Here is a 16,253-nt window from a genome sequence, read left to right as displayed (position 1 = left end):
ATGAAAAGTAGACCATATATGAGGAGAAGTGATTGCTTTCGTCTGTGATACTGCATATTCATCGTGTAACAAATGTTAACTTTACTTCATTAAAAGTTCAGATATTTCTGTTAGGTGCCGATAATTCATTATAGGGGGTTTATTTTAAATTCAACACTTAATTAATGAAACATAACTATGGACGTAGACAACGATTTAGATCAAACTCTTCTTCAGCAGTTCAGCTGTCTGGGTACAACAGATAGGGATGAATTAGTAAAGCAGTTACAAATATTGGTTGGAAATAATCTGAATGAAACGGCTGCTGCATTCTTCTTGGACATGAATAACTGGTACGTGAATTAAATACAATTGTGACAGTTGTCATGAACTTGTTTCAATATAGTACACATGCTTTGTTACGTGTACCCGATTAGTCCTTGACATGAAATAACCTGTAGCATCAGAATACAAATACTTTTATTTTAAAGCGCATTATAGTTAATGTTACATTGCTTGTATTCCCATAGACTTCTCTTAAAATTACTTGTGAAGTGAAAATTGAAATCATTGAATAAGTAGGGTTTACACAGGTTTAATATTCCAAAAACTGTAACTTTATAACCAAAAATTATATTGCTTGTACTTTAATTGTAAGTTTTATTTCAGGAACTTACAGGGTGCCGTTTGCTCGTATTTTGACTTTGAATCTCCATACAAATTGCCTTCAATGTCATTAGTGAAAGATGTTACAATTGGAGAAGGTGAAAGTATACCGCCTTGTACAAAGTGAGTATGCAAATACAAGTAAGACACTTCATTTAAGATATTTCACTTTTATAAGTATTACTTAATTCTTGATTCTGCCTAGTTTCGGATATTTCCTTTGGATAGTTGCAGTGAAATTTGAAAATAGGTCAAGAGTACTTGTCTCACATTTGGTCCAGATTTAAGATGGTAATTTATCATACACTACTCAAGTAGGTATCATCAATAAATATGTGCCATGTATATGCTTAATTATTTATGAAGGAGGTGTTGAACAATGCAGCATGATCAGCAACTATGTTCTTCACATGTTAATGACTTGCTGTTGTAAATTATGTTTACCAGTGGTGGTATTTGATGTGGGGTCCATATGGTACAAGTATATATGTTTACATTATCTTCCTTACATTCTGGCCATCATTGCATTTGTGGTGTATGGATCAGTACATAGTGAGGTAGAGGGACATTTGATCAGTTACTGCTCTTCCTACCTTCCAGAAGTGCCTGGGGTGGCATTACGATTGTATGCCCAAATTTAGTTAGAAGAGGTGGGGCCAAAGAGATTAGAATTCTTGTTAATGGCACCATTAATTGTCATTGTATTAAAATTTAGGTTTTGAAATGTAATTTTTATCATTTAATCTGATATTGTGCTGTAACGTGAGGTGCAGTAAGAATTTTATAAAACTTAAGGAGATGCTTTCGATTCAGTCATTATTGATAACTAAGAGATAAGATCAGTGCATTATATTGAAATTACTTCAGATTTATCCAAATAGTTAAAAATTTGATGTTGGGAATGTATAATAGAATTAATCTTTAATGTAATAAACAGTGCAATACATCACATTCAGAGAACAGAAATACACAACAGTTACAGCAACATATTCCAAGAAAAAATTTACTTCAGAAGAGTTGATCATGTTTAATCATACTGTTAATAAATACTTAGCAATTATGCGGCTTATATTTACAGAAATATAAAAAGTTTTGTGCTATATTTAATCTGTAAGCTCCAGTGGTTATGTTAAGTGTCATTGTAGTTATGAATGAATTGTGTTCCAAGTAAGTCTTTTTCTGGAACTTGATTTCCTGTAGACACACTTTTATCAGTGATGTTTCAGTCCCCTACCCAATGCACAGTAGTTTATTTAACCCGCAGCTAAACTCAGAATATGTTTACAGACCAATACTGTTGTCTTTCCAGAAATAAAAGAGGAAACAACAAATATTATTTACTTTGTTTCTTTATTTCAAATGGGAATTCTGGGCAAAGTCTTTGTGAGAAACTAATATTTGCTGAGATGATCAAGAAATTAAACACTTTTATGGAACATACATTTGTATTATAATGTTCACAAGAATCCTCTGTTGGACATTCACCTGAGCGAGTTGAATCTACTTCACACTCTCACTTCCTGTTGTTAAGATTTCATGTAATATGATCCTTCCTTGTACCCTGAGGTCTCCCAAATGCTCTGTGGCTTTCATATTTTCTGATTAAAATTTTGAATTTCTCATTTTTCTCCATATGTGCTTTATGATGTTCTTATCTGCTATTTTGATTTGGTGACCCTAATACTTGTATTACATACAACAGTACAGTTATTTTCTTGCTTGGCATTTTGCCTTGATAGTTCTGTACCATTTATAATGACCACATTTAACTTCTGTATCTGATAGAGTAACAGTAAATAGTAAATGACTGTATTACTTTCTCATCTCTATAATTTAATATAAACTAAAAATGAAGTAGATAATAATAATAATAATTTGAATTGTTTCACTGGAGGGGAGCGTTGTAGTCACATTATCATTTTACAGTTGATTTGTCCTAAACACATGGCCAACTTCCAAACTGGCCTAGTAATGTAGGTGGTTTCACATTAAATGTAATTCCAGAGGTTGTTAAATATATATATAAAAAGGAAATTACATACTGTACCTAAAATTCTGAAACTTTTTTTTATTTTAAACAAAATCTACATCAAATAAGTTATAGTTGAAGTAATATTAAACTTACAATTATCCACCAAATCAGTGTGATAATTATGCTTATTAAGTCATTATTTATGGTGTGCAGATAGAATCACATTGAATGCCAGTGTGACAGTATTTTCATTAAATTTCACTTCTATAGACAATGTCCTCTATGAAGATGTTGGCAGTCACCCAATGACAGTGGCAAGCAAATGGCCACTCCATTCATTGTTCATAGAAATGGATGTAGAAGCAGAAAGCTGAAGATATCAGGACACGATGAAAAAGTCTGATGTCTTTATCACATGCCAACTGAGTAGATGCAGAGCATCTACAATCAACAGCTTGGTGAAGAAGTGTGATGATGTTGAAGCTGATGAAGATGTTGCTGGGGTTGACCTGGACAATATCTGAGGTGTGCATGAAGTCCTCAGAATTTAACACATTATGGGTCAGCTGCACAGACTTGTCCAAACATTCCTGCTAGGCATTTTGCAAGACTGTAAGTGTGAGCTACAGGGGACACCTTTCTTATATATTTCTGGGAACTTGTATAGTCCGGGTGGCCTCAAAGCATGTAGTCACAGTCATTGTGCAGCATCTTCAGGAAGCAAAGATTTCTTAAGGAGAATCATGTTTTCTCTTCTGTGGCCAGTATGGAGTCATTGATCATCCATGTATTTTCTAACCCTCCTTACTTCAGTCCCAACGATAGATGCAGTATGCTTTTAAACATTGATTTTTGGTCAAAAGACTATGGCACACTATCCAGAAGATGATGATCAGAAGTATTCTGCATTTTTTGTTTTTTGTGGACTGTCAGTTGGTAATGTCTATATTAACAATATATTTGTTTCATTATAGGTTTACTAAGACTTGGCGAGTGCAGAATATTGGTGATGAGATTTGGCCACCAGGATGTTGTTTGCGGTTTAGTGGTGGTGATCAGCTGTGTGCTGCAGAGCGAATACCAGTTCGGCCAGTTGGTCCTGGTTGCACCATAGATCTGAGTGTTGATATGGTCAGTCCAGAACAGCCTGGCATCTATGAGAGCAAGTGGAGAATGTCAACTCCATCAGGCTCATATTTTGGAGGTTTGCACTGATACTTATACATGTTATAGTGATAGCATTTTTTAATGAGAAGATACATGTAGTTTAGGAAGTGACTTAATATCGTTGTTAGAATAAAGGGAATTGTAAAGCTAATGTATTTGGTATGAGAATTGTATGCACTGTATTTTTTATGTGGCACTGTAGTTGTAGCCAGGCAGCACACTTATGATTTTATTTCATAAACAAGGCTTTTCACATGCTGCTAAGTGATAATCTGTTGTTGCTCAGCAGTACATGCTGCCCTAAACACAGCTTTCACATGTTAGAGAGTTCACTAAAATTTTCAACACATTCCAGTTTTAGTTTCAATGGAAAATGAAACACATTTTATGTCCAATACACTTCTTCATCTTATGGTTCTCAAGATAATTAAACAGAAAGGATTTTTATGCTGTATTATCTGATAATTCAAAAAACATTGGACTGGTTTTTATAAGATTTCCTATTGGAGGTCATTGCTCATCCACTCCACTTATTTCATATTTACAAGAAGTATCAGAAATTACCATTCATAAATTACATATTTAGAGAGAGGAAATGAACCAGAATTGTTTCTCTGTTCAACTCCTTAGAGGAGAACAGTTTTACAGAAGTTTGATGCTAAAACTAGAACATCTAATCACTTGAGATGTGTGTGCACATACTATACTTCAGACCCTATTTATAACAAGTCCTATGAGGTTCTGTTTTGTAATCAGTTTTGTTTGTATAAAACAGATGTTATTTGGGCGATTTTGACGGTCGCAGAAGGTGGGACAATGGCTCTCACACAACAGTTATCACATTTTAGTGAACTTGGTGCATCACCCCATCTGGATGAAACAAATTTCAATCCATTTGGACCAACCAGCAGACCTTCTAGTCAGACCTTGTTCCAGGTGAGAACTTAAAATTTTATTCTAATTTTTATATTTAGTTGTAAAAATTATTTATATGTAATGTTGCATTGGTTAAACTTATCAGATGCATTTACTTTTTTGGATATTTCCAAGTTTATCCCTTGAGTGAGATGTATAAAACATTTCATACTTATGAACATTACATCTAGACTGAGACAGAGTTCACGTAGTTTACGAAGGATGATTGTATGTGCAGATTGAATAAATGGGAAAGTCAGGAGCAAGTACAAAAGAAATACTCACCAGAGCACACCTTATAATAAACTAGCATTTTAGAGGTGGAAACCATATGAACTTGTGAGGTTTCAGCTTCACTAGTGCACTTAATGTGAAGTCCTGCAGTTTTCTGTGGTAGTTTATGTTAGATAATGTTCACGTTTTGTTCAGGCAACTATTTGGCCATGCAAAAATATATGTAGATGGTGATAACTAATGAAACATTGGAGGTAGGCGTGTACATTTTTTATGGAGACAGATCATACACATGTCTATAGATGGTGTGAACCATGCTTTAAATGCTGATAATTACAATCATGGCTACTCTGTGGCTCATTCATATATAGGAAATATATCATATATTTGGACTTTTTACTAGAGGAAATTATGCACAGAAGTGGATCACTAAATTTTAACTATTAATTTATAGAAATTTCTAGCCTTATCATATACATTGAATAATTCAAAATGAAAGTATTCATCATTAGTTCTTTACACAACTTCTAGTTCTGTTTCTCTGTTATGTGAGTCAAATTGAATACAATGTAGAGAGTGTATCGATTAGGACAAATTGTTTAATTTCCACAACCCCCTTAAAGAAAAGTGTAGTCTTATTGCTTCTGATAAATTGGCCTCCATTCCAATCCTTTCAGTAATACAGGTGGTTAAGGAAGTGGAACAGATGAACATGAAACAAGAGGTTTTGGAATATAATAAAATGAAATGACAGAATTTGAAAGAATCATCCCGTCAGAACCCAAAAAGTCTGACAAGTAAAGTGATTCGGGTTGGTACGTTTAATACCTTCAGAAAAATGGCCACGTGTATGAAGGGGTTAAACTGACTTAAAAAAAGAGGATTTATGAAACATTAGTTTGGGTTAAGAAAGGAAAGAAATATCAGACCTAGTTGTGGGTAAGATGTTGACCAGTAAATCACATGATACAAAATAATTTACTGTTGTTGCCTTTTGGTCTTTATTTTATAAAACTGTAATTTATAATTATCAGGATTCTGTGCAGCAGACGCAAGATGGTGATACCAACATGATGTGTTAACATTTACATCAGCCATGTGTGAGTGAGATGGATGAAGAATAATGAACTGTTGTATTAGGTATAAAGAAGGATTGTGTGAGTTATGTTTACATCTAGAAACTGGACCAAAATCATTTTTACTCTTCACTTTTAAGTATTACATTTGTTGTCCATATTTAGAAGACTTAAAATTTGAAGTTAATGGGATAATGCCATCATAATTTTTAGGTTGTCATTAATGACAGTTGCCTGGTATAATTTTTAGTCTTATTACAGATGCATAGGTCAGTTTGTTGTGTACAGATGCAAGCATTTTAATATTGTTTTTTCATATGCAAGGCTGGGATATGATTCTAGTGTGATATACTGTCAGAATAAACTGCATTGTAGCTCAGCCATTCATTAACTGTTTTGAAACCTGTTAATTAATTTTGTATTAACTGTCCTATTCTTCAACATGAGAGTTTTTTCTTATGATTTATGAGACCATCTTTGCATGTCTTACTGTTCAGCTTGTCAGATAATATACATTATCATTGTGGTTTCTGAAAATTTGTAGCTTTTGTCTGTTATTTCATTTTATTTATACTTATAAAGATTAATGAAAAGTAAGGTTTCTTATTTGTAACATCCTTGTTTCATCTAGACCTAATTGGGAATAAGGATGAACATTGTGAATTCAAGATAATCTTCATATTAGTTCCTTTGAATTTCCCAGATAACCCTGTTATAAGGCATAGTCTTTGTATTAATAGATAGGCTCTCAATTCATAATGGCCTTATAAATGCATTTTATTACAGTGTTTAAAACTGCTTTTTTCATGGTTTCTGAAAATGAGGGTTGCCTTGTATTAGAAATTGACTTATAACTGGACCAGTAAGGTATTTCCTTGGTAGCCAGGCATTTAAATGTCATTTCAGGTTAAACATGCTGTTTGCTGTCCTTGTAAGTTATATTTTTGATCACAGAGTTTAAAATTGAGGGGTTACTAGGAAAAACTACATTAGTCCAAAGTGGACCATTTTTAGTTTGTGTTGCCATCTTATAGATTAAACCTGTACCTATAAAGTTGTAATATTATGGTAAAAATCACTTCAGTTTGGAAGAAAATGAGTAATGAAATATATTTTTTCTGGTTGTACCACTGTATTCTTTAAGTAAAAGTTAATGTGAGTTTCTTGTTGTCATATTCTGTGAAAGTAAACCACCTACATATCTGTAACTATAATCCTGTTTTGTAAATGCATTGATACAGAATAAGGATGCCAAGAAATTTTCACATTGAGATGCTGGAAAGGTTTTTGATTTGCCAAAAGTTGAATTTTGGACTGTGTCATTTTTCCCAGAAACCCCTCAGTTAACATCAGGATAATCTTATGGCTCAGAAGTTAGCCCAAGCATCTGCAGTATGCAAAATAATGTATGTGTACTCATTCATTAGACTTGGATAATAAAAACATATGACTGCTGACCAAATTCAGTTGACTAATGTCCAATTTACATATTAATGTGGAATAGAGCTTTTACACAATTTAAATATGTTCTACAGTGTATAAATATAACTTAGGCTCCATTATCCTCATGGAACTTGTCTTGATTTTGTGAAATGCTCATTGGGGTTGGAAACAGGTTTATGTGAAGTTTGAAGTTGTCTCATTTTTGTGTCAAACACATGCACAATAGTGATCTTGTCTTGGGTTCAGAAATGTAGTCTGTGTTCAGGAAGATTGGTGGTATGCAGACATGAATATGACATTAGTTTTGTTAAAATTTTATATTTGAATGTGAGGTGTCAGAAACATGGAGATTTTATTTTCATTAGAAACTCAGGTTTTATATACAGATTGAAGTTAGTATCATAGACCTTACAAAGTAAAACTTCAGATGTGCTAATAAAAGTCAAATATTTATTTTGTAACTGTGCATGGGTTTTGATGACTGAATATGGAAATTTAAATGCAGTGTACCATTTTTTCATTCTTTTACTGAGTGACATGCATCATAATTGTATTATTCACAAAGTCTTAAAAACATCACGGCATTACAGTTATTTTCACAAGCAGTAGGTGAATGATTGTTTATAAAGTTGTCATTTCAGGTTTTCACCGTATATTAATATGGCAGTCTTCTGGGTTGTTACACAGTGTAGTCTGGTAGATAGTGACCATTTCAAAGCAACTTATTGCCTTCATCAGAGCACCCTGTTGATGGAGGCAGTAAGCTGCTCTGAAACATTAGTCAATATCTACCTTACTACACTGTGTAACAACCCAGAATACAGCCATCTTTTGATAATAAGGTTATTTTTACAATACTTTACTAACTGAAGAGGTTATATAGAATTAACATCTTCATGACTGTATTATTACATGAGAACTGGGTATGAAAATTACACAAGAAAAATTGAAATCAGTTAATTTTTCACAAAATACAGTGTAGAGCTAAAAGATTACTTGAGTAAATACCACGTATTTACCATCAGCACAACAGGATGAGAACCATGAAAGCTTAATGATATTTCAGGTTGTTATGGTAGTAAGTATGAAGATGACAGTGTTGAACTCTTATAGTCTTATACAAGATGCACATTTCACTCTGATGATGCAGGCAGTAACCATGTCTGAAATGTTGGTTAACTTCTGAAGAGACTACATGGCACCACATCCCAGAAGACACCCATTACCTTGAAAGATTCTTGGTGAATATTTTGTGTACATTTTAATGCTCCAAATTATCATAGTTTCACTTCTGATGCAGGCAGAGTTATTGGGCAAATTTTGACTGTACTTTGAAGCTAGCTGGGTGAAAAATTGTTGCATCTTTCCAACTTCTTACATATTGTTGCTTCATGGTATAACTATATTACATCAATTTTTTCTACCCAAGAAACATCTGATCCAACATGTTGTATTTAATAGTGATAATCAATTTATCACAGTATAGCATGTATTTATTCTCAAGGTATCTTTCAGTGCTATCTTGTTAGAACCATTTAATACTATTGTTTACAGTATTTCTTTGCTTAATGCTTCTGGCAGTTTCAGTCTCTCAAACATTGTGAATGGCAGTGCTAGTAATCTCTCATTTTCATATTTTATTACTTTTTAACTTCATGAATAAAAGAAAACTTTATTTTAAAATGGATAACTTATGCAGGAAAATATAAATAAAACACTTCTTCAAATTAATTGCTTTTTACAGAGTTTTTATTATGCAAATTTTGGAAGTGCATACACATATTATTATAAAATATCAAACCTCTGAACTCTTGCACAAATCCGTGACACAGTCCAAAGAAAGAAAAGGTATACAGAAAAATATAATAAGTTTGTTGTTGCATACTTTGTCACAACTAATGGAAAGCAAATCTGTAGGATCTGCTCAGAAGAACAATGTTGTGTAACTGTTAAGCTATATTCTGCCCAACAGCAAACATGAATGAAGCTACACTCATAATAATTAATTGTAAATTTAGACTTATATGAGACTGAAATTTTTTGTAACTTCTTGAGTACTAGATAATGGTCATAAAAAGAACAGCTAAAAATATTAATTTTTTGTATGGGCTGTTAGTAATTTAACTGATATATATCTGGATATGACATTGTGCAGTTTTATTTGGTATCTGAATGGATTTAACCATGTTCCACAGAATAATTAAACAGCCATCTCCATATTGATCTTTGGGTGTGGTTTGTAGTTACACAACTCAAAGTCATCAACCTGAAAATCTTCAATGTTCTGAACTTCTTTATTGATGTGCAATGATGGAAAAGGTCGGGGTTTGCGTTTCAGTTGTTCCTTCAATGCTTCAACATGATTTAGATATACATGGCTGTCTCCCATTGTGTGGATAAATTCACCTGGCTATAAAGCAGAACAAACAGTAGTATTGTTTAAGTTACCTTTGAAAAAAATAGTACTTATGTACACAGTGCATTATGTCTTCCAAGAAATTCAAAATGTATCATTTTGAAATTGAATTTATGAAACTGATTTTCTCTTTACAATTATGTTATCATTTATTAAGTGCACTTTACAAATGACATGGAATAAAAATGTAATTGAATGTCCTATCCATGTTGTCACATCTTTCAGGCAAGGACGATTATTAGGCACTCTATGCTTTGCTGTCTGTTACATCTTTCACCTATGATTATTAGATAGCTGCTGCTGATGGTGATGCAGTAGGAACTCTTCTGTTGCATCATTTAGTAGAGCACAAGAGGGTAAATTCCAAAAGTATTAACAAATTCTGAATCATAATTTCTGGATGGTGGTTTTGCATTAATTCTTTCTTTGTAATGGAGACAAACTGTGCTTTCTTTATGGTAGGGACTGGTTGCCATGACAATGTAATGATTACAATGATGTGGTAGGAACTGATGTCACATATTTTAGCTAAGCAGAAGAGGTATAAATCCCAAAGTTGCAATATGAAATCCAATTCTTAATACATCAATGGCCATTAAGAAAGTAGATTACTGACCAAAAGCATGCATCAATGCAAGAGAGGTGAATACTGTAGATGTGAACCACGCATTAACCTCTGACTGCCGTTTGACATCAAGTCCCACACTTTAATGTTGCTACAATAAATTTACAACAAAAGCCCACGTCATCACAGGAATTTGAGAATGTGATGCACTGACTGTTAAGACTTCTAACCCACCTCCCTGTCCTCAAAGGTCACCTGATTCAGCACACTTTACATGAAGGGAAGCATCAAAGAACATGTTTACAGACAGAATATGCAAACTATTTCAAATGCTTGAATGGATTAAAGCAGGATTGAACGCTGTACTTCCTGATGGCTGAAGCATAATGAAATCCATTGAAGCTCTATTTACTGAGAATTTTACAGCAAATTTGTATAAACTGTTTCATACATGAGTACACAACTCAGATATAGCAACTTGCCACATGACTTGCCTTAATGTATGTTCTTTAGTCAGAATACTTTAATGTGGAACTCTCATACCAGGATTTCACTAAATAAAAATAAGTGTACATACCTTTAGACCTGTAACCTTTGCAACCATGTATGTTAACAATGCATAACTAGCAATGTTAAATGGTACTCCAAGGCCCATGTCTGCTGAACGCTGATACAGCTGGCAGTACAGTTCATCTTCAGCAACATAGAATTGAACAAGGCAGTGACATGGTGGAAGAGCCATTTTTGGTATATCAATGGCATTCCATGAACACATGATCATGCGACGATCATATGGTTTAGATTTCAGTGTGTTGATTACTTGCTGCAATTGATCAACACCTTGACCAGAATAGTCAGTATTCATGTCCATGTATTTGGCCCCAAAATGACGCCACTGAAATCCATACACAGGACCAAGGTCTCCTGTATTAAAGATTTAAAATTATAGCCTTGACGAAACCAAGAATATTAGCTCAGCAGTAACATGAACAATTTGTTATTTATAGCAATCATAATGTCTTCATCAATACCATAAAATATGGGAGCAAAAATATCTGCTCACATGAGGCGAGTTACCATTGTAAGTTTGTAAGCAGATTCAAAGTAGTAATTAATAAAATGGGTCAAAAGTCCCCCTCTCCCTTTTTTGTTGAATGCAAGACTGTAAGAAATAAAATACGCCTATAACAACTAGAAATACACAGAAGATTGCAGTCTTCTCAGTTGTTGCGCCGTGTAGTCTGGTAGATTTCCACAGTTTCAGAGGTCATACTGCCTCTGTCATTAGGGTGATGAATGTGCCAATCGAGCGAAAAGGGCCAGGTTACTGTCCGGTCCCTATAAACCTGGCCCTTTCCGCTCGATTGGCACATTCATCGCCCTGATGACGGAGGCAGTATGACCTCTGAAATGTTGGTGGAAATCTACCACACTACATGGCGCAACAACCCAGAAAACTGCAATCTTCAGACTCACCACTGTGAAAACCTCAAATCCTACATAGAAATACACACTTTGCTTCAGGTATTAATGTTCTATTCACTTATTTCACAGAGTTCTGGGCAGGAAAAGATTATATTAAATATTAATGATGTACAATATAACATTATTTTTTGAAGAAGAGTATAGAATGAATTCACAAGCAGAATTATCCATATGTACAGAGAAGCCACATTCCACAAAACCAAAGAAGCTGATGCACCTCTAACCTTCCCCCCCCCCCCCCCCCCCCCCCCCCACACACACACACACAGGATAGGGATCACTGGTAGACTCTTCTGAACTTCATAATGAACCTCTGGGTTCCATGAATGGCATGGGCTTGACTTCCTGAGCAACTATTACATTTTCAAGAAGGACTCTCCTTTATGGAATCTGTGTAGTCAATTAAACCTACCTTCAACTCGATCACTAAATCCCAGGGAGTCAAGAAACTGCCGTGAACTGTTACCATCCCAAATATGGATATTCTTTTCTTGTAGCTCTTTGGCATTTGTGGAGCCTCTAATGAACCATAGCAGTTCTTCCACTACTGCACGCCAGAACACTCTCTTGGTAGTGAGAAGTGGAAACACTCCTGTCAGAATGGATTATGTTAAGAGACAGTAACAAAATAAAAAAAACAGCTGTTCAGATATATAATTTTCATCATTTAACTGCGTTTGACTGTTTAGAGACAAGACACGATGAGCAAATATCAGCAAAATGTGTCTTAGACACATTTTTGCAACCTTTAGTTGAGAATATGCCTAACATGGTAGCATTTATGGTTAATTTTATAACAGTCAGTAGCTCAGCCTAAACAAGATGAAGTATATGTAAACTCTGAAATCAGTTCATGGTTAAATTTCGCAGCCTCCAGGTAGACAAAAGATAATGGTAAATGTACTTGCCAGAATAACTGAAAATTCTTTAATTCCATGTAAGTTTAATACTATTATATTTTAACTCAAATTACAAACTATTTACAATTCATATTATAGATCAAAATGATCATAACTTCAATTGTAAATTAAATAAAATTGATGATAGGTGTCTTATGGGTTGTTGTGCCATGTAGTCTCATAGAAGTTTAGTGGTGATCACTGATGATGGAGGCAGAGAACACCTCTGAAACATCTGTACACTTCTACCAGAGTACATGGTGCAACGAAATAAAATTTAAGTTAACATTCAACTTCCAAAATAAGACTTGTATCTACTGATGACAAAACACATATTTTTTTCACAAAATTCTCAATTAGAAGCAGCAGCAAAGTCTATTATTTTTTTTATTACACTATACATTTGGACATTCAATGGCTCAAGCTGGATGCTCAAACATGAAAATTGTTATAGTAGAAAATGAAAGTTAGAGAAAAGCAAACCTGGCTGTGTCAATAACCGTGCTGCTTATTAGTTTCACTTAAAAATGTCCCGGGGGTAAAGCCGGCCGGGGCGTGATGCTGACCACTCACCCCATCTAGTGCCAGAGTCAAGGAAGAGAGGAGCTATACCTCCACTCACTCCAAACGCCTACATGGCATATAGTGGGACAAACTTTACTTTATGAGCCGGGATAGCTCAGTCAGTATAGTGACTAGCTACGGGCTGGACGACCGGGGTTCGATCCCCGACAGGGGCAGAGGATTTCTCCTCTAGCCTCTGCGTCCAGACCGGCTCTGGGGCCCACCCAGCCTCCTCTCCAATGGGTACCGGGGTCCTTTCCCGGGGGTAAAGCCGGCCGGGGCGTGATGCTGACCACTCACCCCCATCTAGTGCTGGGGTCAAGGAAGAGAGGAGCTATACCTCCACTCACCCCAAACGCCTACATGGCGTATAGTGGGACAAACTTTACTTTACTTTACTTAAAAATGTTTACAAATAGTAAAATTGTCTACAGTGTCTCTAACTTACCATTTCTCAAAGAATACCGCATCTGTGCTCCAAATAAAGACAAAGTGCCTACTCCAGTACGGTCATTCTTCTTGAAGCCATGTTTAATGATCCTATCAATATGACTTAAATACTGGTATTCCTCATGTTCAAAACTTTTGTTTATATTTTCTGTAGTGTTAACATAATCAGAATTAGAGTGTGTTGAAACCAAGCTGCTGGTGTAAGCAGAGAGATTACTTACACTCTGGCTGTCAAATGATGATTTCTCATTTTCATGACTCCTTGCATAATTAATGGTTGAAAATACGCTGTTATCTCCAGTAAAAATTACCTCATTCTTTTCCTCATTTGCTGGCACCAGCCCTTCTGCATTTTCAGGTTCAATTTCTACTATAGACGGAGCAGGGTTACTTGTATTTTCGTTTTCTCTAGCACAGACTTCACCATCATCACATTCAACTGTGGAAAAAGATTCCAATGGGGATGTCATTTTGCCAGGAGAAGGCAGTTTTCTGTTCCCTCTTGTAAACTTCCCTCCAATTTTATATGACACTAATGGTGTACTTAGAAGTATGCACAACGTCGAAATTCGACATACAAGATCAGTCAGTGTATCTTCAAAAATTGCTAAACAATATACTTTAAGCAGATAACGCTGGTCACCCAACCAAAAAGCAAACTAGATTGGGGTGGAGTCTTGCGTGAGCGGAAGACGTAGTCTCTTGCACAAAGCACAACTTGAACAGTTAAAACTTGCCTCACAACTGAGGAAAAACATGGGTGACCAGTCAGGACATCAAAACAGTACGGAGCACAGAAAATAACAACATATGTGTTAATCACTAATCGTTACGTCCACTTGGCCAGCTTCTTAAGGGCATCCTCTTTTAGCCTCAAACAGCCTGTCCAGTTAATAAACGGTAACTCAGATTATACGTAACCTGTTACTGGTTGGCACTGCAAGCCTAGCCGTCTTCACTGTAATCCTTGTCCGTAGGTTTTCGCGGTTGGAATTCAATGTATGACTTCCGGTGAGAGCCATACATAAATCCTTCTGAAATGACCCCACATCACTCACCTTGAAAACGGCAATTGCAGTGTTTGCAGAAACGTTGGTTAATACCAAATATCCGTCGTGGCTCTTACCCGAAAGTCCAAGTTATGTCTTCAATGTAGCCCATCAACAAACCTGTTCTATTTTTGTATAGTAAGTGATGACTTGAAACCGAACAGCCGATACGTGAATGGGAAATGGATTCCCCTGAAATCGACGGAAACAGTAGGGCTCTACGTTGCATACTGTGAAAGCTAGAATAATTCGAAATTGTTAGTTCAATAATGTCTTCAAACGACTAGATACTGTTGGCGTCATATACCTTAAAATTGTATATCATATTAGTAAATGTAAATGTCTGTGATACTTTCACTAGTATGCAAGAAATGCCACTTTTGACATATAAAGGTTAGGGAGATTCTTAAATTCCCCTTGGGTGATACCCAAGCAATTCTTCCGAAACCAACGATATGAGGTTCCACCTAGAGCTTTCGAGGCAGTAGGAATTTTCTCCGTTCTTATTTATGTTGGTAGGAGTCGGCATAGGACAGAATTGCAGTTTGATGTTCCCTTCTTTAACCTTTCTTTCATTTTCCAGTAGGATTCACTTGGCATTCAGTATTTTTTTCTTTCCACAGCTGTGTGTTGTATAAGAAGTTCGCTTGGATCTACCACCCCCAATACAATGGGGTCCAAAACAAGAAAACATTTAAAATATTTTACGTACAGATGTCCAAAGAAATGTATACACATTACAACATGGAATATTAACCTTGTCAGTCATGTGCCCACCAGTCACCTGTGCCACAAAGCTAATGGTGAATATTTTTAATACTCACACTAGATTCGCTAATTCACTGAGTGCCAATGCTGACGTACGTAATAGTTTAGTTCATTAAAATTTATTTAATTCATTGAATGTGTGTACATCTATTTGGGACATTCTGTATCGTTGCCATGGTTACTGTAACGCTTCGAGTAGGCGTTCAGACATGCAAGAAGTTTCGTGTTTCATACAAAATGGAACGTAATGAACTGGTTAATTACATATAAGTAATTTTTACTACATTACAGAAATGAATTGAGCACATTAAATATATGAGATCTTATTGCGTATTAGTGTTGTAGAGGTATGTTAATTTGCAAATTGCATGCTTGTGGTATGAAATAGGTTTCGTTTTAGTAAGGAAAAGGCTTTGTGCTTAAGTATTTAGTAAGGCAAAAAGTTCCATTGATTTAGATGTACATATGAATTAAAGACATGCTAAGGTCTAGTAGCGGTTGCAACCATTCAACTCACATTTTCCACCCTTCTGTTTTGTATCTCAGACATGAGAAATGTACGGGTATCCTTCTTTATATTCGTTTTCAGAAAATATTATTTCATT

At 35.2% G+C, this 16,253-nt stretch overlaps 3 protein-coding genes across 8 annotated transcripts in view; 2 read left to right on the top strand and 1 right to left on the bottom strand.

Moving 5' to 3' along the window:
• The first annotated feature begins 5 nt into the window (after positions 1–5).
• LOC110826843 (protein ILRUN) lies at positions 6–7,471 on the top strand. The gene is made up of 5 exons (XM_022057894.2): positions 6–332; positions 649–768; positions 3,592–3,821; positions 4,560–4,720; positions 5,968–7,471. The coding sequence occupies exons 1-5, from the start codon at positions 178–180 to the stop codon at positions 6,013–6,015; spliced, it is 714 nt and encodes a 237-aa protein (XP_021913586.1). The 5' UTR covers positions 6–177; the 3' UTR covers positions 6,016–7,471.
• Positions 7,472–9,179: 1,708 nt separating this feature from the next.
• Positions 9,180–15,480, bottom strand: Ts (Thymidylate synthase). Its single transcript, XM_022057888.2, has 6 exons — positions 15,474–15,480; positions 14,890–14,952; positions 13,830–14,270; positions 12,331–12,510; positions 11,011–11,357; positions 9,180–9,862 (listed from the first exon to the last, which is right to left on the bottom strand). Exons 1-6 carry the CDS (start codon positions 15,478–15,480, stop codon positions 9,653–9,655), a joined length of 1,248 nt encoding a protein of 415 aa, XP_021913580.2. The 3' UTR covers positions 9,180–9,652.
• Positions 14,889–16,253, top strand: part of btv (dynein cytoplasmic heavy chain beethoven) — a 78,007-nt gene continuing 76,642 nt past the window's right edge. For 3 of the 6 annotated variants that reach the window (XM_087352146.1, XM_087352149.1, XM_087352144.1), the window contains exon 1: positions 15,283–15,683. The gene's annotated coding sequence lies outside the window, so the exon portion shown is untranslated. The other 3 variants (XM_087352148.1, XM_087352147.1, XM_087352145.1) reach the window with 3 other exon arrangements.

This window comes from Zootermopsis nevadensis, unplaced genomic scaffold (assembly GCF_977971745.1).
Source record: "Zootermopsis nevadensis isolate Lab colony 2312 unplaced genomic scaffold, Znev_1.0 Znev_ptg000020l, whole genome shotgun sequence".
Taxonomy (NCBI): Eukaryota; Metazoa; Arthropoda; class Insecta; order Blattodea; family Termopsidae; genus Zootermopsis; species Zootermopsis nevadensis.
This window is presented reverse-complemented; position numbering and strand designations above follow the sequence as displayed.